The sequence below is a fragment of the Phyllostomus hastatus genome, unplaced genomic scaffold (assembly GCF_019186645.2).
Source record: "Phyllostomus hastatus isolate PE091 unplaced genomic scaffold, TTU_PhHast_1.1 phas_contig_147, whole genome shotgun sequence".
In the NCBI taxonomy this organism is placed as follows: Eukaryota; Metazoa; Chordata; class Mammalia; order Chiroptera; family Phyllostomidae; genus Phyllostomus; species Phyllostomus hastatus.
The window spans coordinates 3,082,378-3,106,319 of record NW_025333603.1 but is presented as its reverse complement, the minus strand read 5'-3'; the positions used below and the strand labels follow the sequence as shown (position 1 = coordinate 3,106,319).

General features: G+C 42.6%; 1 protein-coding gene across 1 annotated transcript in view; it reads right to left on the bottom strand.

The window, feature by feature from the left end:
* The window catches only part of PLPP3 (phospholipid phosphatase 3), a 79,633-nt gene extending 56,170 nt beyond the window's left edge, over positions 1–23,463 (bottom strand). Inside the window, exon 1 of the mRNA XM_045858014.1 lies at positions 22,743–23,463. Within this exon, the coding sequence (XP_045713970.1) occupies positions 22,743–22,881 (139 nt within the window). The 5' untranslated portion in view covers positions 22,882–23,463. The remainder of the gene's footprint in view (positions 1–22,742) is intronic.
* Positions 23,464–23,942: the final 479 nt, after the last annotated feature.

Here is a 23,942-nt window from a genome sequence, read left to right as displayed (position 1 = left end):
GGTCCCCCTCTTCAGACTCGCTCAGGTCACCTTAACACATAGCACTACTGAGGAGCATACTGAGGTGTAGATTAGAGCTAGACGGGTAAAGGGAGCAATCCATCTGTGGGAAAGTGAGGAACCATGGCAAAGAGTAGCGTGGTGTAGCTTCAAGCACGTGGATTTCAGAGGCAGATATCCCTACATCCTGTCTCCACCTTAAATAAGTCAGTTAACCTCTCACACGGATGTGAGAAGAATAAGATATTGTGTATGAAAATGCTTTGTATAATGCCTGGCACAGAGAAATGATAAAAAATGTTACCATATGAATACAGAATGGTACGTCTCTTGTAAGAAGAGGTCAGTGTTATTTTGGCCCCCCAAAAAATCCATTATTGCCCTGGCTGGTGTGGCGAAGTTGGCTGGAGCATCATCTCATAACAGAAGGGTCGAGGGTTTGGCTGCCAGTCAGGGTACATGCCTAGCTTGTAGGTTTGACCCTTGGTCTGGGTGTGTACAATCCTGGGTCTAGGTCGGTGCTGGAGGCAATCAACTGATGCTTCTCTCACATCAATGTTTCGCTATCTCCCTTCCTCTCTCTCTAAAAGCAATGAAAGAATGTCTTTGGTTGAGGGTTAAAAAAAAAAAAGAAGTCCATTACTTCACAGAGTGACTAAATACGGATTATGAAAATTACCGGCTGTGTGGGTGACTGACAATACCAATGATCAGAAAAAACACAGGCTTTGGAGTCAAAAATTAATTTGTGTTTGGAGCTTGGGACCTGCTCTTTTTAGTCCTGTGACATTGGGCAAGCGGTAACCTCTCTAGGCCGTCTGTCAAATGGGGCTAGTACAGCCAGCCCTGAGTGGTTACCATGAAGTTGAGACATAGAGTACCACACATACTGCACTCAGTTCACAGAAGCTATTGCTACTGTTAACGGTCACCCCTCCAAAATACATCGGAGTGAAGAAAGATGCCGATGTGGTAGCCCTTCGTCTCCATGTGGGAGCTCTTCCTTTCCTTTAAAGGAAGCAAGGGCAACAGTGTACGTAGAGTTTTCTAAAATATCAGTCTTTTCGGTGTTTGATTATTCCCACCTAAAGGAAATAACTGGAGTGTCTTTGTGCTTCATGCTGGTTGGAATGATATGTCCCTGTCTTTCTTGGACCTTTCAAATAAGAATGGAATACTCTATGTGACAGACTCAGCAAATGCTTTAGAACAATAAGGAAGTTTTAACTAAGTACAGTGTGCTGTACTTAACCTTGTTTTTAAATAACATGATTATAAAGTTTCAACTGGTCAAACCCAGTTAAATTTAGCAGTTAATAATCATTAAACACTGTCCCACACTGATCAAATTCAGGTCAAGGAGGACGTTTTCTCTCTGTTCATGGCATTTTTAATTCACGGCTAGAAAACCAGATGTGAGGAAAGCACACCATGTCAGAGCCCCACAGGCCTAATTCACATCTCAAACCAGTTGGCTTGGGCCTCAATTTACTCGCATATACTTGGCAGGGGCAGGGGTTGGTGGTGATGATTATGGGTCTAATTCTGCCCCCCTTCCCAAAACAATTCTTACGTTGAAGTTCTAACCCTAGGACCTCAGAGTATGACTTTATTTGGAGATAGGGCCTTCTTTATAGAGGTAATCAAGTTCCAATGATGTCGTTAGGGTAGGGCCTTATCCAACATGACTGATGACCTGATAAGAAGGAGAGAGTTGTGCAGAGCTGTGCATTCAGGGAGATTGCTGTGTGGATATGAGGACAGCCATCCACAAGCCAAGGAGAGAGGTCTAGAACAGATCCTTCCCGTGTAGCCCCCAGAAGGAACCACCTTGTATCACCTTAATGTCAGACTTCTAGATTCCAGAGATAGGAGACAATACATTTCCACCGTGTGAGCCCCCTAGTTTGTGGTACTTTGCCACAGCAGCCCTAGCAAATGGGGTGCAGTTGTACCTACCCCAGAGAGTTGTGCACTGAGGGACTGGGCAATGGAGAGCAAAAGTGAGTAAATGATACTTAATTCTGAATGATGGTTAGGGGGGCATTTGGTCAAATAAGAATAAAAATAACTATTAGCAACACAGAAAATCACATGCAGATGTACATATAACCAACAGGAAATAAAAGAAAAAGTGCTAAAAAGAAATATGTTCAAATAGTGCTTGTGTTAAGTGGTGGGTTGTATGTGACTTTCACCTTTTCTCAAATTTGCAATAGTGTAGTTTAAGACAGCAACAATGAAACACAAATTTACCTTTTAGAAAAAAGGCTAAAAGGCCCTGGCCAGGTGGTTAAAGTGTCCTCCCGATACGCCAAGATTTTTCTATTTTGTTCAATTTTCACGCAACGATTTATATGTACCAGGCCCCAAGAAAGGCACCAGGAATATAGAAGTAATAAGATGAGGTCCCTGCCTTAGATTTCAATGTCAGGGTTCTTCGTAAGCTCATACTCATTATCTATACTTTTCCAAATATGCATCAAAATACAGTATTTTCTCTGAATTTTAATCTACCCCACAAATACACTAATTCAAAGAGGAAGAGGAAAGTTGCCTGTGTGGCCAGGATATCTAGATATCAGAAACTTATCTTCTAAATGTCCTTATTCAATAAATCAATTAGCCAGTGTAACTTCTCTGATTAGGTCCAGCTGTCAGAAACTGCACAAGCAGGGCAAAGCCAAAGAGAGGAAAAAGCCATCCGCACCTCTCACGATGACATCTGACTAACGTTAGGGCCGCTGTTTGCAGACTCAAGGCCCAGGCCCCTGTGAATTCAAGTGTGTTTGCATTTGCTGATCAAGCTTATTTCTGTAAAACTACTATGCAGGAAAAATATAGTTGACTGCCACATAAATAACATTATAAGACAGAGACTGAATAAACTTAGATTCTTGATACTGGGAAGACACACAGCATGGAATAACATGACTGATGCACATTTGGGGCATAGAGCAAACATTTAACGTCACGAAGGCATGAGATGTCCCTTCCTGTCTCAATACTTGGAGCCCCATCTATTCCAGAAAAATCAGTTTCCCACACTTGTGAGCCAAAGTCACTGCTCAGCCTCTCTGGTCACAGGGCTCAGTCTCCTCACAGCGTAAGTTCGCTTGTCCATGGTTCTTTTCCTTCTATTGTCCCTATTGCTCTGTTCTCCCCACCCTAACCTTACCATATGATTCACAGGAAGTGGGTCTTTTCTCGTCTTGAACATCTTTGCTTAATAGATAAAGTTCAAATATACAAAAATAACAGGGGGCAAAATGAAGAATGGAATCCACAAGAATTTAAATCACTTTATCTTCCTTGAGTGACATCACTGGGTCTTGTCCCATGTTTATAAACCTTGTCTAACTGAACCATCCCTGCTGAGCTCCTTCTGTTGGGCAGTTTGCTGCTGTTTAGAATATCTCTTAAGATGACCAGAAGCTTCACCTCTGGGGAAGTCAAATTAAAAAACCTGTTTGGGTGGCGTGGCGGGCAGAGGGTCGTGTATATGTAAACACGGTGAGAGGTATTAGGAAAGACTGTCTCCTTCACTTCAGATCTTCTAAGTGTTGGTCAACGAGGCTGTGAGCTCCTTGAGTAGGAGCTGCATCTCTTTAACTTCATGGCTGCATCAACCTAGCATATGTGGGTGATTACGAACTATTGCCTGGTTAAGTGGGCAAATGAATGAATTCACAAATGTTGTTGCTTTGGGTCTTGAGAGAAAAGCATCGGTCTTCAGGTCAGACATCCTTTCGAGATTGGTAATGTCTAGGCATACCTTCATGGTCCATTTTCCTCTTGTGCTCAAAGACACATGATATTGTACGTCCACATCTTATAGTCATGCTGACTAAGCTAACAGGAAAGATAACGCATCTGAAACCGACTTTCGAGGGTTTAGACATAAACTCTCACCATATGGGGAAACTTCACACTTCCTCCATCGATCCATCTCATAGTCCCTCTTCAACTCAGCAAGTCCCAGGGCGCTTTTCCAATCCCACATTGCTCTGTGCCGAGGCCAAAGCCCAGTTTCCTGCCTCAAAAGGCCCTTTGTTTGGCCTCTCTTTCCAAATCAGCGTATCCTGAGCTTGAACCCTCTTGCTTTTGAGAACTCCAATGCCTTGGCAGCAGAAGGCTTTGCCAGAAGGTTTGTGGTCCTAACAGCTTTCAAAAACCTCAATGTGAGGGCATGTCTCTAGCTAAGAAACTCTTTTCATGGGAGGGGGGAGAAGGAGTATTATTTTAAGAGTTGCAAAAACAACTTCAAATTGACTCTTTAGTCGTTAATTGCTACCAGAAGACTGAGAACTTCTTGTTCTCTTGTATTTAATTAAGATGATAGTTTTAATCAACTTTAAATGATATTGGTTAATATGCTCTGCTCAATCTCTGGCAAGTTTTGCCTCAGAACACTGGAATGCATTAAAGACAAATATTGAACATGTTCTCTCCCAACTGGAAAACACCTTCCCAAAGCAAGTGCAGATGGAAAGCTAGCTCCGTCGCGCAGGTGCCATATGATTCTCTGGAAGGGCTCCAGAGTTACTTCTCAAAGATCAGATAGACTGCATCTAATCCCCACTCTGTATATTACTCATGCTGTAAATCCAGGGAGCATGCTCTTATATACCTATTTGTTCTAAAGCTTGCTAATTACCTACGACAGAGAACAGTTTCCAAACAAAAAAATTTTTAGGGTACAGGGTAGCTTAATGTGGAAGAACCTGCTCCCTACCAGGCATCTTCTAATCTTGGGACAACTGGTAAGACAGGAATTATTGTCCCCATTTTACAGATGAAGAAACTGAAGTTCAGGGAGGTTACTACCTTGCCTCAGGTGGTAAGCTAACAATGGGGCCCAGATTTGAGCCCAGAACCATCTGACACCAAGACGAAATCCTCTTTCCATTGTGCCACACTGCCTCTTAAATAGGTTTAAAACTTTATGACTCCAAGTTAAAATTATGAAAGCCTCATGGTGGTAACTCTCTTCATGTCCCCGTTTATGTCACAACCCTGTGACAGGACTCAACAATTCAGCACAGTCAGGGCATCCCACTGTCCTGGGTGCAGAGTCATTTTTCCATGATGACCTCAGCAGATCTTAAAGACCCATCTAATTCTGCCCCATTATTTAGGAAAGAAAGGTTAGACCAAGAGAGTGTAAGTGATTTGTTTAAGGTCACTAACTAGTGTCAGAGCTGAAAACAAGGTGACAGCATACCAAAGCTGGAGAGGTGAGGAAGCGGGGTGAGCAGAAACCAGAAGGAAGAATGGATAGCCTTTCCCACAGGCAGAGCAGAAGGGGAGCATGCTTTGAAGGGAAAAACCGTGATCAAAGGCCAGAAGGCAGACACCTGTGGGGTGGGTCTACGAAACAATGAGACCAATACTGATGAAGGTGGATGTCAATCAGAGTACCTGTGCACTCAAAATAAGGCTGGCAGGAAGTTGGAGGAATGCTGAGAGGGTTATTCCCTTTTAAAGCAATCATATTTCTGAAACATTTTTTACAGTCAGAACATATAGGGGTGGGCAAAAGTAGATTTACAGTGGTGAGTATGTAAAACAACAGTTTATTCTTGTCATTAATTATTCTATTATTTTCCATATGAACAACTGAAAGCCTGCTTTTGCCCACTGCTGTATTACTGTGCTGTGGAATGTTATGTTGAGGTTTAAAAGGCTTGTAGATTACTGACACATGGGCCGATGTCTGATCTACAGAATAACCAAATTTAGAGTGTAAAGGGATACTTTAAAATATGGTATATACTGGATTTTAACTTGAGTCTGCATAAGGTTTAAGAGTTTTGTTTCCTCTGGATTTCACCCATTTTCTAAGACAGTTAACTTCTCTGAGTCCAGCTTTCCCATCTATAAAATGGAAGTGGGCTGGGACAGCATCCAAGTCAACATTAGGTACCAGGTACATTAAAGGTGCTCAGTGAATGTTTGTTGAAATGACACATTACTATCATTTATTCAGGGGCTTTTAATTATAAAAAGTGATTAATATTATTATTAATGCTAATAATTACCTATCACCATGGAATCAAACATAGTTGATGCTGGGCTTACAGGAAGGTAGATTGCATATTAATATAACCTTTGGGACACTTAGAACTGCCTCCAAGGAACAAACTCACCATCACTGGAGTATCAAGTAGAGGCTGAGTACTAATTGAGAAAAGATGAGTACGGGGGTTGTGCCCCAATGGGTGGGAGAGTGGGAGGACTGTTTCAACGGTCTGGAAGCCCGAGTTTTGGAATCAGATACACAGTTCTGAGGTTAATTCCTAATACCTAAGCTCTTTACACCTCAGTTCTACCATCAGTAAAGCTGGAGTGATACACCAGTTCCACTAGGATTCCGCAGAGACTGAATAAAACACACAGGAATGCCGTTAGTTCTCTTCTCTTCTGAATCAGGCTTTTTGGTCTTCCGATCTCAGCCCTCAGAATCGAGAAGCCCTGGCTTTTAAGGTAAGTTCAACTCTTTATTTTTTAATAGGAGCCATCATGGTTAGCACAAATTCAGTCTGTTGGCCAAATACAAAACACTATAGGAAGGCAAAATTGAACTTAAAATACCTGGCTGCTCTTAAGTTACATACTCCCAATTCTCCCAGGTTAGTTAATACTTCATTATGGGCTAGTACAAACTCTAGCAAGCAAAGGTTTTTTCCATTTCATCACACGGACTTGAAGGAGGTATGTATTAGACACCCGGTGTTTAGCTTTATAATTATACTTAATAATGATTCAGCTATTTATAGAAAGAGATACCGTGCCAGTGGCTGCCTTAGGGTTGTAGTAGTACAGGCAACAAAAAGCTTTTTTTTCTTTTTGCTTCTTGTCTGCATTTTCTAAAATAACTTTTCATTGACATTTTCTTCAATAAAAATTTTTGAACACCCATTATGTACAAGGAAATCATAATGTATTCGGATAGAACTGTACAAAGCTGTGAAACCAACCGGAGAGTTTCACATGGGAAAGGTCAACACAAAGCACTTGGAAGCCCAAACCAGACTGAGTTCTGCCCCGAGGAAATCAGGAAAGGCTTCACAGAGCGGGTGGAGCTTGACCTGAGTATTGAGAGGTGAGTAGCACACACTAAGCAAAAAGAGTGACATGGGCAGGAAAGTGACTGGACTCGCCACAGACTGGAGCTGTCGGGGACAAGGGCACAGAGGGGCATAGAGGGGCTGGAAACAAGGCAATGAATCGGGGGTGGGGGGCGTAGAAAGGGTTGGTAGAGCCAGATTCTGAAGGGTCTCACATATGCTCATAAGTTGATTTTGCAGCTAACAAGGGTCATAAAAGTCCTGTTCTAAAGAGAAGGACCTGCACCCTCATGATCAGAACTGCAGTTTGAGAAATGACTCCTGTATAACCATTGCCTAAAGGTTATACAGAGGAGAGGCCATCACCCTGGGTTGGGGGGGACCTGTAAATAAATGTTTTCAGCTTTCTATGTATATTAGAATGTGTATAAAATAGAATAGAACTAGATTAGAGAGCTCAGATTCAGAAGATAAAAGAAAATTATATTCACGTACAAATACAACTTTACAATCATCATTCTTCAAAGCATTTTCCTGCATGGATACCCATACCCTTTGCTCTCAACAGCTCTGCGAGGCAGGCAGGGAGTGGGTCCTCACCCTCATGTACCTAAAGTGCCAGTGACTGGCCAACGGGCACCCAGCTAACGGAGCCAAGCTGGAAACAAAGCCCAGCTCAGCACTCAGCTGGATGTTTATTTTTTAAAATTTCATTGAATGATCAGCTCAAGACATCTGGCCAAGTTTTCTCCATCCGTAGCTGGTGTGTCTACCTTCTCATCCTTCCACCTGCTCCTGGAAGGCAGGACTTTCTCTTGTATTTCTTGTATCTTCTCCCTCAGTGCTTTGTATTTATCTCAACAAATACTCAGGGATAAATAAGACAAACAACAGGAATGTTCTCATCTGTACTTTTCTGACAACAGAGAACAGTCAAGAACCAAGGCTACAGTTCCCCACTGGCCTTGTATTTCCCATTCATCACCAGTCCCTGGCGGAGGAATAGCCCTTGCTATGACTCCTATGGTCTGAGGTGTCTCTCGCCAGCTGCTTTGCTGCTCTGCATTCTAAGTCTGAAGGGCCTGTACAAAATGGGCCTTCTCGAAGTCCTATTTAACTTTTCCATGGGTCTGTGTTTGTCAAAGCTTCATGCCAACTCTGTCAGAAAAAGAAATGCCACAAAACTTCTTTTAGGAAAGGGGAAAAAAGACCTACTTTATACACTTGCTCTCATGCTAATCACACCACCGCCATTCAAATCCCAGCTGAATAGCAGCCCCACAATAGCCTGGGAAATACACAGAGCCTTTAACCAAAGGGTAGGCTACTTCACGCAAAATGTCGCATTTCCTTGGCTTTTTAAGTCCTTTGGAGAAGACTGATAAGAAGAATTAACAATATAATATGCAGTTCTATCCCTGTGCAGGACAGTCATTCCACCTCTGTATGAAATTGGCAAAGTATTCTCTACCATGTCTCTGCCCTTTTAAGGCTCTACAAAATGGAGCTGAGATTATCTTTGACATATTTTCAAAAAAAGTGGATGAGTAGTCCTAGTGACCAGCTTCAAAGCAGATTCTAGCAAAGCACTTCCCCTGGAATCTCAGTAAACCATCTTTGCTAGTGATTAACTAGTTCAATTATTAATCCAGTATGTCACCACCCACCTCCCCAGAAGAGTTGAGATGGGCACTGTGGACCAGGTTATGAAAAACTGAAATGAACTCCAACCTCCTCCTCCTTAGGGTTGTTGTGAAATGCGAGTAAGTTGCCAATGCATGTAAAGCCCCTTTCACTACCACCTGCCAGAGAAGTATTCTGTAAAGTTCATGCCCCTCCCCCTTCCAGCCTAGAGGTTTTGAGTCTAATCTCTGTCCTCTAAGAATTTACAATCAAACAGGCAATACTAAAACGAGCAAATGACTTTCAACTCCAACTCACAGTTGAACACCTAATAAGACCTGATAATTTAATTTAAAAACTTTCTGGTTTGCTTGCTGTGTTCATGTGCATATTATCGAAAACTATATTCAGTGCCAATTCCAATGCTAGTTTTGTTGCTAGAAGAAAGCACATAGGTGTTGGTTGGTTCTTATCCCACACGGTCAACCATTTTCCAGTTGCAGGATCCCCAGCAAGCCCCTCAACCTCTCCAAAAGGCAACTGCCTCACCTCGAAAATCAATTAGAGCAGTATCTCCCCTTCAGGATTGTGCAATTTTATAAGATACATGAATATGCCTAACTATCAAGGTTCAAAAATGTTCTTTTTCCAGCTGATATTTGAAAATAATAATATTTTGGGTGTGGTAGTTTTGGTGTTTTGTTTTGTTGTTTTTTCAGGGCTGTAGAACAGGAGATCTAGAAGAGAAAAATCAATTGAGGCAACAAAGGATATTTACATTCAAATTTAAGATGCATGCATTATCATTTGGTAGAACTATTCAGTGAAAGAGATTATTAATTAATAATAAACGCTTGAATTCCTCCGCTGAGGCCAGAACGACTATAAATAACCCATTTAAGACAAAGCTATAATTATAGGTTCTTCAACCCCATCAATGGCTTTAGGAAAAGATGGTTGATTTTCCCCTGTATTATGAATGTTTTGACCCAAGAACTACATTTTAATTTCCCAGGCAGCTCCCAGGACTTCTGTGTCTACACAATGGCTGAGCTACAGACCTTGCTGAGCAATGGTTTACAGGGGTGAGTGCAGCCCATCATCCCTCCTGCCATATCACTGGAGCCCCACTTTTCAAACAGATTTACATGAGAAGCCTACTAACTGAAGACTCAAGTGAATTGGTAACAACTTGGAAACATGTTTAAAATCTCAGCCTGCCAGAAGTTCCTCCCTATGATTCACAGTATGTGCAGTTGCACCCAAAGAAGACACTATGCATTTATTTAATCAAAATATCTATTAGAGCCAAGATGACAAACAAGACAAATGCAATGATGAGAAACAGTGTATTAGGCCATTCATCCCCAGAAACTTACATAGGCTGAATTGACCAAAACAACTATAAGAGCAAGTGTTTAATGAAATTACTGTGTGGCTGAGGAACATTTTTGCCACTTCCTGTCAGTGATTGCTAACTTTACAACAATGTGGGTCATTTGTGGGGAAGAGGCTACTGGTGGAAGGTCTATTTACTGCATTTAATGAACATGCAGCATCTGTAGACATGCTCAAAGAAGCTCAAAATTTCTGCAGCATCCACAGACATGCGCAGAGAAGCTCAAAATTTCTCAATGTGAACCAAAGGTTACACCAAACCACAAGGACAGAAGATCAGGCCCATAGGCACAAAGGCCTAGTTCAAGTACTTGAACTAGGGGCCCCCCCTTTAGGGAACCTCCCCAGCATCCGATGGTCCTTTCCTCTTCTACATACACATTGCTGCTTGTCCCTTCTAGGATGTCCCACCTTTTCACTACTAAAGAACCCTTGCAGTTCTTTCTTGAGCCTCTGTGATGTCCGGAAGGCATCTTTATCTAGCAAATTAACTGTTTAAAATCATTTCTCTGCTTTTATTAATCAAAGTGTACAAAGTGCCAATTCCATCTCCTTGTTTATGAAAATGAACGGCAAGCCTAGAGAGAGCTGACAGGTGCCACTTCAAATCCAAACGACTAGCAAAATGCAGATGCTCTGAGTAGTCTAGGCTGAGGCTCACCTCTGAGTCAGTCTGAGCAAGTTAATCACTGGGAAGCCTGCAATACACATTAGATATTTTTGAAATGCTGAAAAGACCATGATGCTTCATGGCTGCCCTATCGGATCTCTGTAGGTCCAAAGAACCCAGGGTGAGAATCACAGGACTCGCTCACTTTAGACAATGCATCATGTTGCTAATGTGAAAGCCAGCCAGGGTTGGGAAAAATCGGGGCTTCAGAAAACATAAGCAATCAAGTCTAGTGGTTAAGATTGGCCTCACAAGACAGTCGTCCCCAGCTCCCCAACTCACTTGCTGCATAGCCTTTGGTAGATATTTTTAACCTCTCTGCACCTGAGTTCTGTAAAATGGAAGATAGCAGTAATGAGGAGGATTAAATAAGGGAATGGACGCACAGTGCTTAAGCCGGAGGGAAGTACAAAGCCAGCACCAGATAAACATTAGCAACTGTCATGAGTCAGTCAGACCCGATCCCACACACCAGCCCCAACACTGTGTTAGCCACGTGGACATGGGCAAATCGTTTACCTCACTGGGTTGCAAACCAGGTTACTGACCTCTTCCTTCTGCTGTTATTGAAAAGATTAAGTGAGATGTCATCTAAAGCTCCTAGTAATAAAGGTGAGGGCCTTTTCCTCACCTCTTGTAATATCTAGCGGTTTAATTTCTCACGCACTTGTAAGTGCCATTGACAACTTGATGTTCCAACTAATTCCTAAAGGTCTGTACTTACTTGTGCCTTATATTCTTTAACACCTCCAAGCATCCAACACACGAGTCTAAAAGATAGATGGCAATCTAATTCTTGAGGTGATAATTATGTATGGGGGGGAGTATGAATAATCATCTTTATCAGGAACTACAGTTCCAGTTCATGATTTTAAAAATCTTGTAAAGCAGATCCTAGTAATATATAGGTTTCAATATTAATATTTAGACTTTTAACTGTCTCCAAGGAACTCTGAAGATTCAAGGCTTTTGTCCTTTGTGGAGGCAGGAATCGGCTTGTCACACCCTGGTCTGAGGAAGTGTGTCACTCAGCGGCCCAGCGGGTCTGGCCCACAACCCAGCACCTGTTTGTAGTCAACGCTATTGTTCTCTGCTCGCTCATCTTAAATCCAGTGACACTACTTGATTAAAAACGGTTTCTTTGTGAAAACATGCCCCTAAGAACAAAGCGACATTATAGTGGTTTCATGAATATGTTAATTCCAAAAGTCTTTGGTAAAACTTTTGTGTTTTTTCCTTATATATATTTAATTAATCCTAATATGTTCCTAAGATGGCACAGCCACTATGAAAAATAACTTGGCAGTTCCTCAAAAAGGTCAACATAGAGTTACCATATGATCCAGCAATTCCACTTCGGAGCAGATACACTGAGAGAACTGGAAACACATGTCCACACAGACATCTGCACCGAATGTTTCTAGCAGCACTGTTCCTGACAGCCCCTCCCAGCAAAAACGGAAATAGCCCAGAGAACCCACTGACTGACAAGTGTATAAATTAGAGCTGTTATGTGTGCACAGTGGAATATTACTTGGTAATAAAAGTACATGTAGTACTGACGGATAAACCTTAAAAAAATTATGCTCAGTGAAAGAAGCCAGTCATAAAAGACCACAATATATGATTCCACTTACACATGAAATGTCCAGACAGGCAAATCTATAGAAACAGAACATTGATTAGTGGCTGCCATGGGATGAGGGCAGGGGGGTCTCAGGGGCAGGAGGGCAGACCTGGAGTGACTAATATGACAACAGGTTTCTTATTGGAATGATGACAATGTGCTAAAGTTGATAATGGTGATGGTTGCCCAACTCTGTGAATACACTAAAAGCCAGTAAACTATACACTTTATATGGATGAATTGTATGGCATGATTAATTATATCTTAATAAAACTGTTTTTTAAATACCATTGTTACCCAAGAACAACTGTCTCTATAAACCAAAAAGATTTCTAATGGCCTGTTTATTTCAAGGGGCATTTGAGAAATTTAAAAATTCCAAGCCAAAAAAAAAAAAAGATAACTTACAGCCTCATCTTTCCAATAAGGCTATGAACATAAGCATTTACTAATCCTATAATAAGGATTTTGTAAGTTTTCTATAAACACTGCATCTGAAGTGGAGGGAGCGGCATCCTCACAGTTCAGAAGTTCCCAACCAGAGTATCATGAGCTACCTGTTACCTGTTTCTTGCCCATCCTCCTCCCCCCACCCATGCCTTAGGTACCGCTCTCCTGTGCTTCCCAACTGTTCTCTCCTCTCCACCTCCAATTTTCCTCCCCTCAAGCCCAGCAATCAACATGAATCAACTTAATCTCCTCTTACTTTTTTTCACAAATATGTCAGTCTAAGTATTGTCTGTAAAACTTCTGTATTTTGTTCTTAATATTTTAACCTTGTGTTATTTCTAAAATGGTGCAGCCACTTTGGCAAAACACTTTGGCAGTTCCTCAGAAAGTTAAACATTAAGTTAACCCTATGACCCAGCAATTCCACCCCTCACTCTAGATTGTGTTTAGTTTCTATATGAAATGTTCCATAATGAAAGGAAAACGAAAACAAAAATAAAACTTTATTTGCTCTGCTGGTCCTCCCAAATAAAGTTCAAGTTTCCTAGCTGCCTGCCATTTGCAGCCTGCTTTTATTTTTATAATCTGGCTCCAGCCTATTTCTCTAGTCCCATCTCCTAGACCATCATTGCCCCACTCAGTGCAAACACACCATACTTGTTGTACTCCTCACCCTTCCCAAGAGTCTTAGCACTGCTGTGACCCTAGCCACAATACCCTCTACCCCTGCATGGCTAAAGGTATTTCCAGGTCCATGCCCTTAAGCAAATTTCATCACTGTCACCAAATTTGTCTCTTCTGTACTACTACAAAGTCAGCATCAGTGTGTGTGTTTGTGTGCGCGCACGCCCACACGCATGCACATGCACACACACAGCCTAGGAATTCTTAGAAGGCAAGGAATCCCCTAGATCTAGTAGATGCTCAAGAAACACATGCAGAAGATGTGTACTTGAAAAGACAGATACAAACATAGACAACTAAGCGGACTCTCTAGAAATTACATGATTGATACCACAGACTAGTTTGGGGGCCAGATATACAGAAACCATCAATGAGAACAGCTTCCTTCGTGTCAATATAATCACGTGTATTACATGTTTTAGGGATGCATAAACAGGAACCAAAGCATACTGCTCATTATGACAAGGCGCTTACACTGATTTGCATTTCTCTGCACAACTCTCTAGGCATATAATTTAGTTCATTTATGACAAACCTCAAAAACACACTTACCACCAATACTCTGATTGCAACGTATACTTTCAAAGCACACAGAAATCAACTTTCTTTCAAAAGTTTCCAACTGGGTCTTATGTGTGTTATTTTGTTTGGTTTGTTTTAAATTTGGGGATTTTAATGCAGATTATAATTTATAATTTAATCAGGATCTAAAGGAAGAATAGTTTCATAAGGATGTTCAAGAACTTGACCTAGACTTCTTTTGAATGTCCGCTGATTAATGCATGACCTTGACAAACTTATTTAATCTGAGACTCAGTTTCCTCCTCAGTCAAATTAGAATAATTTCTACCTCAAGAGATGGTGGAGAAGTTTTTAAAAAGCAAAACTTGGAAAATATGGGTTCTCTTTTTCTCTCCTTTGAATACATCATTTGAAAAAGATGGTGCCTGTTTAAGCTTGAATCAGTCAGCAGCTGTCTTTGGTAATAAGCATTTTCTAGAACATGCACCTGTTTGAAGAAAAGTAATATATCAGAAATGGTCTGGTCCTTCAAATTGGTCCCATGTATCTCTGGCCTCACTCAGTTACCACCAACTGATCTGGATTAGAAGTTAAACCTGTTTGTCTTGTTCCTCTCTTAATAGATGCAGGCAAGAGAAAGAAGAGCCTAAGCTCTCTGGAGAACTCTGCCTCACACATGGCATCAAATTTCAAACTGACAAGTAAACACCAGAAAAATAAAATGGTTGAAAGCCAAGACCTTGGTTCTAGGCCCTGCTCTTTCACTATAACTGAACAATTAATTACTAACCAGTCCAGGCCTCGGGCTCACCACACATGAATCCAGGGCACGGAGTAGGAGTCCATGGTCACAGTGATGAGAGCAGCGACCACCTGTTGAGTGGGGTGTGCATGCACCATGCTCTATGCCAGGCATATCCTCACAACTTCACGTGCATATATTATCCCATCTTACAAATGGGATAGCTGAGGCCTCAGCGACCTCCAGTAACTTGCTTAAGCTTATACAGTAAGTAACTTCCCATCTGTCTGACGCTAAAGCCTGTGCTTTACCCCTCAGACCTCCAACCTTCCCCTGTTCAAAGAGACCTGCTTTAGTGACCAAGATAAAAAATGACCTTGGCATTGTTGATAATGCTATCTCTAAGGTACTTTCAAGTTCCATGAATCTAGACAATGAAGAATTGTTCTGATGGTATTTTATTATGTCCACCGAGAGGCTCATTCAGCACACTCTAAGCTATTTCACAATTATTTATGTAAAACTCTGTCTCGTCCACTATTCAAACTGATCCTTGTGTTAAGACTCACATCTGTGTCCTTTACTGAGTCCTATAGAACCTTCTATACATATTCTGACTCAATACAATTGAAATAAATAAAGTGGAATGAAATGGAAAAGAGCGAGTCTTCTTTGCATTAATTGCACTGAAAAGTGGGCAGCAAGCTAAGCTGACAAGAGCTCTGATGACTGCCTAGGAGCTGGGTGTCCTTGTGTGAGTTACCTAACTTCTCTGGGCTGCAGTTGCCTCATCTATAAAAGGGATCTAATATCTATATCACATGTTAGCATGAATAATAAAGATGATCATCAGAACAGTTACTCCTTTCTTCAACAAATATGCAGAGTACCCTGGATAAACAAGCATTTTTGATAACTTTCAATCACAGCAATGTTATTTAGTTAGGTTTTGCCCTGGGCTGACAAAAGATAGAGAAGAGTTAATGCTAAATGAGACCATTTGTCCAAATCTCCTTCCACTCTCCTACGGGGCATTTGTCTTTCTCTTAAGATGATATGGCCATCTTCCTGAAGGGGGAGGGGAAGGGGGACAAACAGCCACCAAAGGCAGCTGAGGCTCCTACAATATAACTTTCCCAGACCAGGAAACCTGCCACTGCTCTTCTTCAGCTAATGAGAAACATTTATGTTCCTTCTGCCTGCTTTTTGCTTATGATTCTCCTCACAATTTTTTCTACTCATATATTTTAGGCAACACTGGTGTCAAAAAATGAAAGAGGATTCCACAGAACCACTGGGACTGAGGGCACTGGGAAGGAAAGGAAATTACCACTGTTACTATGAATAACATGACCAACATAATACCTAATAGTACATGCTTTTTAACTTTTCAAAGTACATGTTTTTTAACTTTTCAAAGTGCTTGCAGATCCATGATGTCATCTGAGTATCATCACACAGGGGTGTCACTAGTTTGTTTATTTCCTTTACAGATCAGAAAACTGAAGCCTGAAAAGGTTAAATAATTTTTGCCCAGGTCACACCTATCTTAGCGTTACGTCAAGGTTCAAGTCCATCTGTACATGAATCCAAATCTTGTATTATTTCTACAATACTTTGCCAAGCTAATTTTGATCTTTTAAAGGCTCTGTTGGGGAATCTAATTTATTCCATTCATTTTTTATTCACACACAAACTTCAGTATCTCAAAAGAAAATATTTATAGTGTTAACACCTTATTTATACAAAGTGGCCAGTTAGCTGCCAACATCAACTACCTAGAACTCAGTTTGGAACCCAGAATAAGAACAAATCCCAGCCTCTCGACAATTAGGAAACACTCCCAAGTCCTTGCACTAAAAATCACAGCAGACCTCAGGGTGGCACCCAGAGGTAATTTTTTCCCTTTGACGAACTATAACAAGCTGGATTGTCTTTACTGAAAAAGACAGGTATACTAGCCACAAATGAAAAAAAAAAGTACAGACATCTAACAATGTGGCAAGTGCCAGAGCATTCAGTACAGGGACAAAAAGCCCTTTGCATAAATCAATTGCCCTTAAGACATCAGCTACTAAACACCATAGTAATTCTCAAATGGCCTGATAAGAATCACAAGAAGCTTTGATAAAATACAAAAATCCCAGGCACTGGCCCAAAGCCTACTGAATTGTCCTGTCCCAGGAAGGGGTCTGAGAATCTGTATTTCACACCAAGTGGGTCTCCTTATTAAGTGAATTTGTGTAATATTGACAATAGAGGGCATCCCCAAAATAGATCATGACTATTCAAACAATGTGTACTGAATTGAACTGGCTGGCACACAGGGTAGAGTTTCTCCGTAAATATAACTGCCTACGCTGGGAAAAAGTCCTTCCTATGGTCTCGTTAGCATCATGGGGTGACCAAGGGGCTTGGCAGCCAGAACAACAGCGCAGGACGCCGGGGGGGTGGAAGACTCCAAAATGGACAGGAAATCCAAAGGGCTAATAGTGGAAAAGGCCACCCACTCTGGTTTTAGTAGTCTCCCCCAAAGGCAGCTACACCCCCATGGTATATCTATTAAGTATATGAGAAAATTAAGGGAAAAGGAGCAAAGAAAAAAAGCCATTCTGGACAAGAGAAAATAGAGGTTTTCAGCTATCCCAGGAGAGTCAGCTGGGCCTACCTACTGAATAGAAGTTCCCTTCTTTATTTCAGTCCATGCAGGATGCTCAACTAGATGGTTCACCAGTTGATTAATGAAGATCTGTTCCTATATTCTGTGCTTCACATGTAGATTAAGCTACGAAAACCTATTGAGTTATTAAAAACCTATACTTAGTGAATATAATAACAGAGCAACAGAAAGCAGGAAGGTCACCTTATTTATTTGTTTGCTTGTGATTAGTATAAATTTCAGCAGGCAGATGAGAGCACACATCCCCCCAAGGAGAAGTCTAGCCCATTCTTCCATACATTGGGTTAACTCCAGAAAAAGTGCTTACCATCTCTCCAGAATAATCACCAAGGTAAGCAAATTGTCAGCACCAGTTCTTTGGTGAAACATGTTAACATATTGTTAAAAGAGAAGTAATTACTTAGTTTCTACATCACAATACCTACCAGCACAAACCAATAAAATTGTTAGAGCTAGAAGGGGTCTGAGAGATTATCTAGTCCCTTCCTTTTGTTGCAATGATAAAGAAACAAAGGCCCAGGAAAGTCAAGTGAATTTCCACCAAGTCACACAGCCAGGTAGTAGCAGCATAGGACCAGAACTTGTTTCCGTAGGCTCCTCATCGTTGCGAGGACTCAGTGAGGTTATGTACAATGAAGAGCTAAACAGACAGTGTACATGAGGGAGACAGTCAACACATGTGAATGTCATTTCTTGAAATTGGTCACTGAATGTTGCATGGCAGCCTTAGACAATAGACATGATCTCGCCCGACCAGCCATTGTACCAATGGGGGAAAAGAACTGAGATCCATTGAAAGCTTACTTTTATCCGCAACCTCACAACTAGATGGTGGCAGTGGATGGACAGGGATCTGAAGCTTCCAAATCGCCCATTCTCTCTTCACTATACAACACTGCCTTCCTCTCACTATTAAAAGTGAATAGTTTAATAACAGATGATGATTCTAAGTATCCCATATATGGCACTGGTGCTAGAATTACATCTTAACCATTTAATGGCAAACTGGGAAATGTCCAGAAACATTTTGGAATAAATAAATTATATAGCAAGGTGGCTGACTGTCCAAATTCAACCTCTGCCTCTTTGAACCTCTTTCTCCTTGCCTCATGACTCTCCACCCAGTGACTTTGCCTTCTGGTGGGAAATGGAACAGGAATCAGGACCTTCAGACTAACCGGACCACCACCCGATTCCTTAAACATCCCATCCTGGTACTTAGCTAACTTACTTCCTGGTATCAAAAGCCAAATAAATGAAGAACAGTCTTTCTGATCAAAAGAACTTTCTCTAAAGAGGATTAGATGGTAATCTAGGGCTCAAGAATTCTGATAAAGTTTAGATGAACAATGAATAGAAATCACCCATTCTCAATTTACTGGGCAAATATGCCTTTCTGCTATGTGCAGTGAATGGTTTGTGTTCTTCACTATAACATCATTACTGAGTATATACTTCACGATCTAATCTACCAGTGAGACACAAGATAAGAAGACAACCACAAAAACTTCATCCGGGGCTCCAGATTATTCATCCCTTGCATTTGTCCACCTCTTGAGAGGTGACAAAATAAATTTCATACCCAATGTTTCTTCTGATCCTCACAGCAATGTAGTTAGTGCCCCTTCTGATTATCATTTGCAAATGAGCTAACTGAACTCAGAAGATGAAGAACCTTGAACAAGGACCACAGGGCAAAAAGCTGGACCTGTCTAAACTGCCAACCCAGCCAAGTGTATGGGTTGGAAGAAGGCCCTCTATCTGTATCTAGGGAGGGGGATAGGGAAGAGGGAAGACAAGGCACAGAAACGGACATTCAACATAGATTTCCCAAAACTCTGTGTTGTGGAACAGCCATGTGTTGCTTTGTGTTCCTTCTTTGGAACCACTGTCTCGTGGGGTAAAAGGTGCCTCCAAATCTGGGAATTAGTACTAGAACTAGCCCCAAATCCAAACAAGGCCATACAACCAACCAGCAGAGTTGAACAGCCTTTATCTATCTGCTTAGGTGCAAATGGGTAACTAGGAAGAAATGTGGAAAAGCAGGATTTTCTGCAAACTGAGTTTCAGGATTTACTGATGAGAATCTGAGTTTCAAGATTCTTGAGATAGGAACAGGAAGGGGGATGGACTCCAGTCGCTCACTGAGAATTCAACACCAACCCCAATCGGCTTCAGTATGTCCTTCCTTTCTCTGATACTTGGTTTCCTCACCTATAAAGTGGAGATAATCTCTTCATGAGGGTTTTAGTGAAGAGTACATAAACTAGTTCATATTAAAAATAAGCTAACAGTAGTAGATGCACCTCCCTTCTTGCCTGAGAATACTCTCTGCTGCTCTCCTGTAACCTCACACACCAGAACCAAGGCACAGAAAACAGGAGGTGTGTATATATTACTTAATTGCAAGCGAAACAAAACCCATTTCAGAATAACTATCATGCAAAGATTCATAACTGTATTTATAAAAACAATTAGTCGGCAAAGGTAAAAATAGCTGTTCACTGGAAGGTAAACTCCCACTGGTGTTCTCTGACACTGGACTCTTGGCCTTCAAACGAGTGGACTTTTGTTTTTTTCACCAATGATTTAACATTCTGTAAAGGTATGTGGAACAAGTTAAACTGCTTGCATATTTCCAGTTGCACAGCACATGGGCTTTTATTTTTTCCAGATACAAGAAGATGAAGCTTGGTGTATATTCCTATGAGAGAATAAACAGAAAACTATTTCTCTCTTTTTAATATATTAGTGCCCTGTAATCCAGACCATATGATCAATAAACTACATAAAAATTAAACCATACTGACAGTTTTAGGCAAAAAGTGAAGCAAGTAGAAACAATTTTTTTCAGGACTTTGGTGTGTGGAATATTAAAATCACATGTTGTGTTATTAATTTTCTTTTGAGAGCCAAATAGAGTTCTCTTGCATAAATTTCTCAAGTAAATATTTGCCTTACAGGTTTCCCCACTAACGTTGTTAGAGGTATTAAATGAGTGGTATTGTAATTAGGCCTACGCGGGGGGGGGGGGCACTGATAAGTCACTTTGAAAATGACTTAGTTGTCATGGCTTTAATGGCAAGGCACATACATTAAATGGATAGCTGTGTGTCTGGTAATAAAATACAAGGTTCTGTTACCATTACTTTTTAGAGGTAAACAAAATCACTTACTTAAACAGGCCAACAGTGAGTAAACATAATAACTAGGTTTAGAATATTAGCTTTGGGTGATGGGGCTGGGGGCAGGGAGAGTTGGGGCAGGTGAAACATAGACCTTCCGTACACTTTCCATGCCCAGCAGAGCAGCTTGGGGTTTCCATGTCCCTGCCTAAAGCATCACTGATAGTGTGTCTTTTTGCAAATTCCTTCACAGTCTTTCTCGTTCAATAATAATAATACACCATCTTTTGGGACTGGAGGAGAGCAATAAGGCCACAAAGGCTGTCAAGCATATGCCAGCTGGGCTTTCCTAATCACAAAGTAGGTCAGTAGGAGGCACACTGCACCGGCTGGCAAGGAAGCACTCGCTCACCCTACCACCAACCCAGCACACCAATAAACACTGGAAGCTCCAGGCAAGTTTACAGTGAACAGATTCAATATGTTTAGCATTTCCTGATTCTCCCCAGAACCAGAGAGGGTCTTTTAAAAATTCAATAGTTTGGCAAAGAAAGTATTCATCTTCCCACTGTGCATGATAATAAGCCAGTCACTTTCAGGAAGGTGGGCCCCCCAGTGACAATTCCTTACATAGCATCTTAATGTTGAATTTCCAAGAAGAGGTGGGGATGGAATTTTCAGTCACCTTTCCTCCTATGCACACAGCACAATTTTTAAATCCTTTAGAGTCCCATCTTTCTTTGACTCTCAGAATTTACTATGGGTCGGCAAGCCAAAGGACCCTGCTACAGAGAGTCATAAACAGAGGTAGTTTGAGTCCAGCCCAAGAGATCCCTGGTTTGCACAATCTGCCTAGACAAATCCATTTCAAAGGGGATGTTAAGTTTCAGTGCAGGAGTTCTATTTTAAGGGAACTGAATAGGGAACACAGATGTTTCTCAGTTAGCAGAGTTGGCAGAGCAGCTCCTGGACCAAATCCGAGTTCTTAATGCAGGAAGGGGCCTTGTAGAGCATCAAGTTCAGCCCACTCACTCAACTGATGAGGAAACTAAGGCCAATAAGGCAGTTAGGTGGCACACCAGAGAAGTTGCAGAGGGGCTGGGTTCTGATGACAAGTCCTGTGCTCTTTCCATTACACCACGATTCGCTTTGAAAAACAAAACAAAACGAACAAACAAAAAAAAAAAACTACGCTGACTTCAACCTTGGAACTTCTGCAGATTCGTGTCAATAGCTTTTCCCTCCCTGCACCGAGTTCATAAATCCTTACTCTCCCACTCCAATTCCTTTTACTCCCACAGCCCTCCCAACTAGTTTGATAAACAACAGTGGACTATCGTCTCAGCTTTCTGAGGTGCATTAATTGTGGTCCGAAAACTTGACTGTGGCTTGTTTTCCCAGTGCCTCAGTTTCCTCATCGGTGAAATGGGGCTCTTCACCCGAACAGCACCGAGTCAGGGAGCTAGTTAAAATTACCCCCTGGCACACAGTAGGCGCTTAAGAAGTAGTCACTACAGAATGGGTACCACCCATCAGTTCCCTAGAGAGCACCTTCTAAAGCCCTGGGGGGTCGCTGAAGAGAGGAGCAAGTGGAAAGGCCAGCTTTCAGATCTGGCCTGGCCGGGGCAGCAACGGCGGAAGGGGTTGGATGTTTACATACAGTCAGGGGAAGGCAGCTCGGCTCCGGGCAGGAGCCCGGCGCTCCAGCAGATCCATTTTACTTGGATGGAGGGCAACAAGCTATGCGCTGGCTCTAGTTCATGGTTCAACCAACTTCCCCTAACTAAAGGGATGAACCCACATTTCCCGTGGGATTCCGCCTGGGCTTCCAAGCGGTGACGGCTTTTAAGGAGTGGGTTTACAGTTGCCCGCGAAAGCCTAAGCACGCCCAAACATTCATGTTCAGGCCGGGAAGTCCGTGGGATCGGGGAGGGCGAGGGCCAGGGGGCCAAAAGGAGACCGAAGTCTCCCCAAGAAGGCTGTGGGGGCCTCCAGGGACTGACAGCGCGGCAGCGTCCGGAGACGCGGCCGGCCGGCGGCCCCGCGCCAGCGAGGAAGTGCGGAGCCCAGCGCGCAGGCACCCCGCCGGGCTGGGACCCGCGCCGAGAGCCGAGGGGCCCAGGGGCCAAGGGACAGCGGGGCTGGGCTCACCCATAAAGAGGCAAAAGAGGTCGAGGCAGATGAGCAGCGCCCGCTTGCTGCCGCCCTTCCTCGGGTTGTTGTTGAGCGAAGGGCTGCCGCCGTTCTTGCTCTCCGGGACGATCGCCTTGTCGTACTTGTAGTTTTGCATGGCGCTGGCTGCGGCGCGAGCCTCCCGCCCCGCGAAGACGCCCCGCAACAGCAGCCACACACCCAGACGCTGGGGTCGCTTCTTGGCCGAGGCTGCTCGGGAGGGTCGGGGGGTCGGCCCGGGTTTGGGGCTCGGAGGCGAGAGTGCGACTTCGCTGCCTGCTCTCAACGCAGATGGTGGTGTTTTCTGCTCCCCTTGAGTGCCTCCGTTTTCTTTCCTTTCTCAACCCCAAATCGTTCGAAAGTCCAAGGGGAAGAAAGCCAAATCCCGAGCAGAAACTTTTGCAGAGCTGCGCTGCTCGAGAGGCGCTGGGTTGGCGCGAGTCTGTGAGCTCGAGCGAGCTAGTGGGCAGCGCGGGCGCTCCACCACCTTCCTCCGCAGCTAGGTGACTTAATGAATGAGAGCTGCGCGCAGCCCAGCCTCTCCGGAGCGCCGGCCCCAACTCCAACTTTTCCTCCTCCTGTTGCTGTGCTGCCGCCGCCGCGGCTGCAGTTGTGATCGCCTCGGGTTTGTTTTCTGCACTTTTATTTCACGAGGTCCTTTAAAAAGAGAGAGAGGGAACAAGAGGGCCCTCCTCACTTGGCTCTGAAGGGATTCAGAAAGCACAGCCCCTTCCTTAAGCTGCCTAAGACGTAGCATAATTAAGGCCACATTTTCCCCCACCCCCTTTAAAAAAATCTAAAAGAAAAAGTTACTCTCAAGCCAGAGAATCAGGGAGCCCCTAGCGTTCAGAAACATCAGATTGTCACAAAAGGAAAAATACATATAAATTTGAAAAAAAAAAAAATTCTTGCTGGCCTTGGGCCAGCAAGTTAAGGCTGTGTAGCTAAAATGCATTTCTCCTCACAAATTTGAGGTTTTAAAGTCTGTTTTCCCCGTCTTTAATTTGAATCGCATTATCCTGAAAATGCTCAAGGAAAACTGTCTTTGGTTTTTTTTTAAGATCTTAATACCCAACACCTATACTGTGCTATATTCTGAGAATAGTAACATGAAAAAAACAGACTGCAGGACTCTGGAGCTAGACTCCGTGGACTCAATTCCTGGCTGTGGCTCTTTGC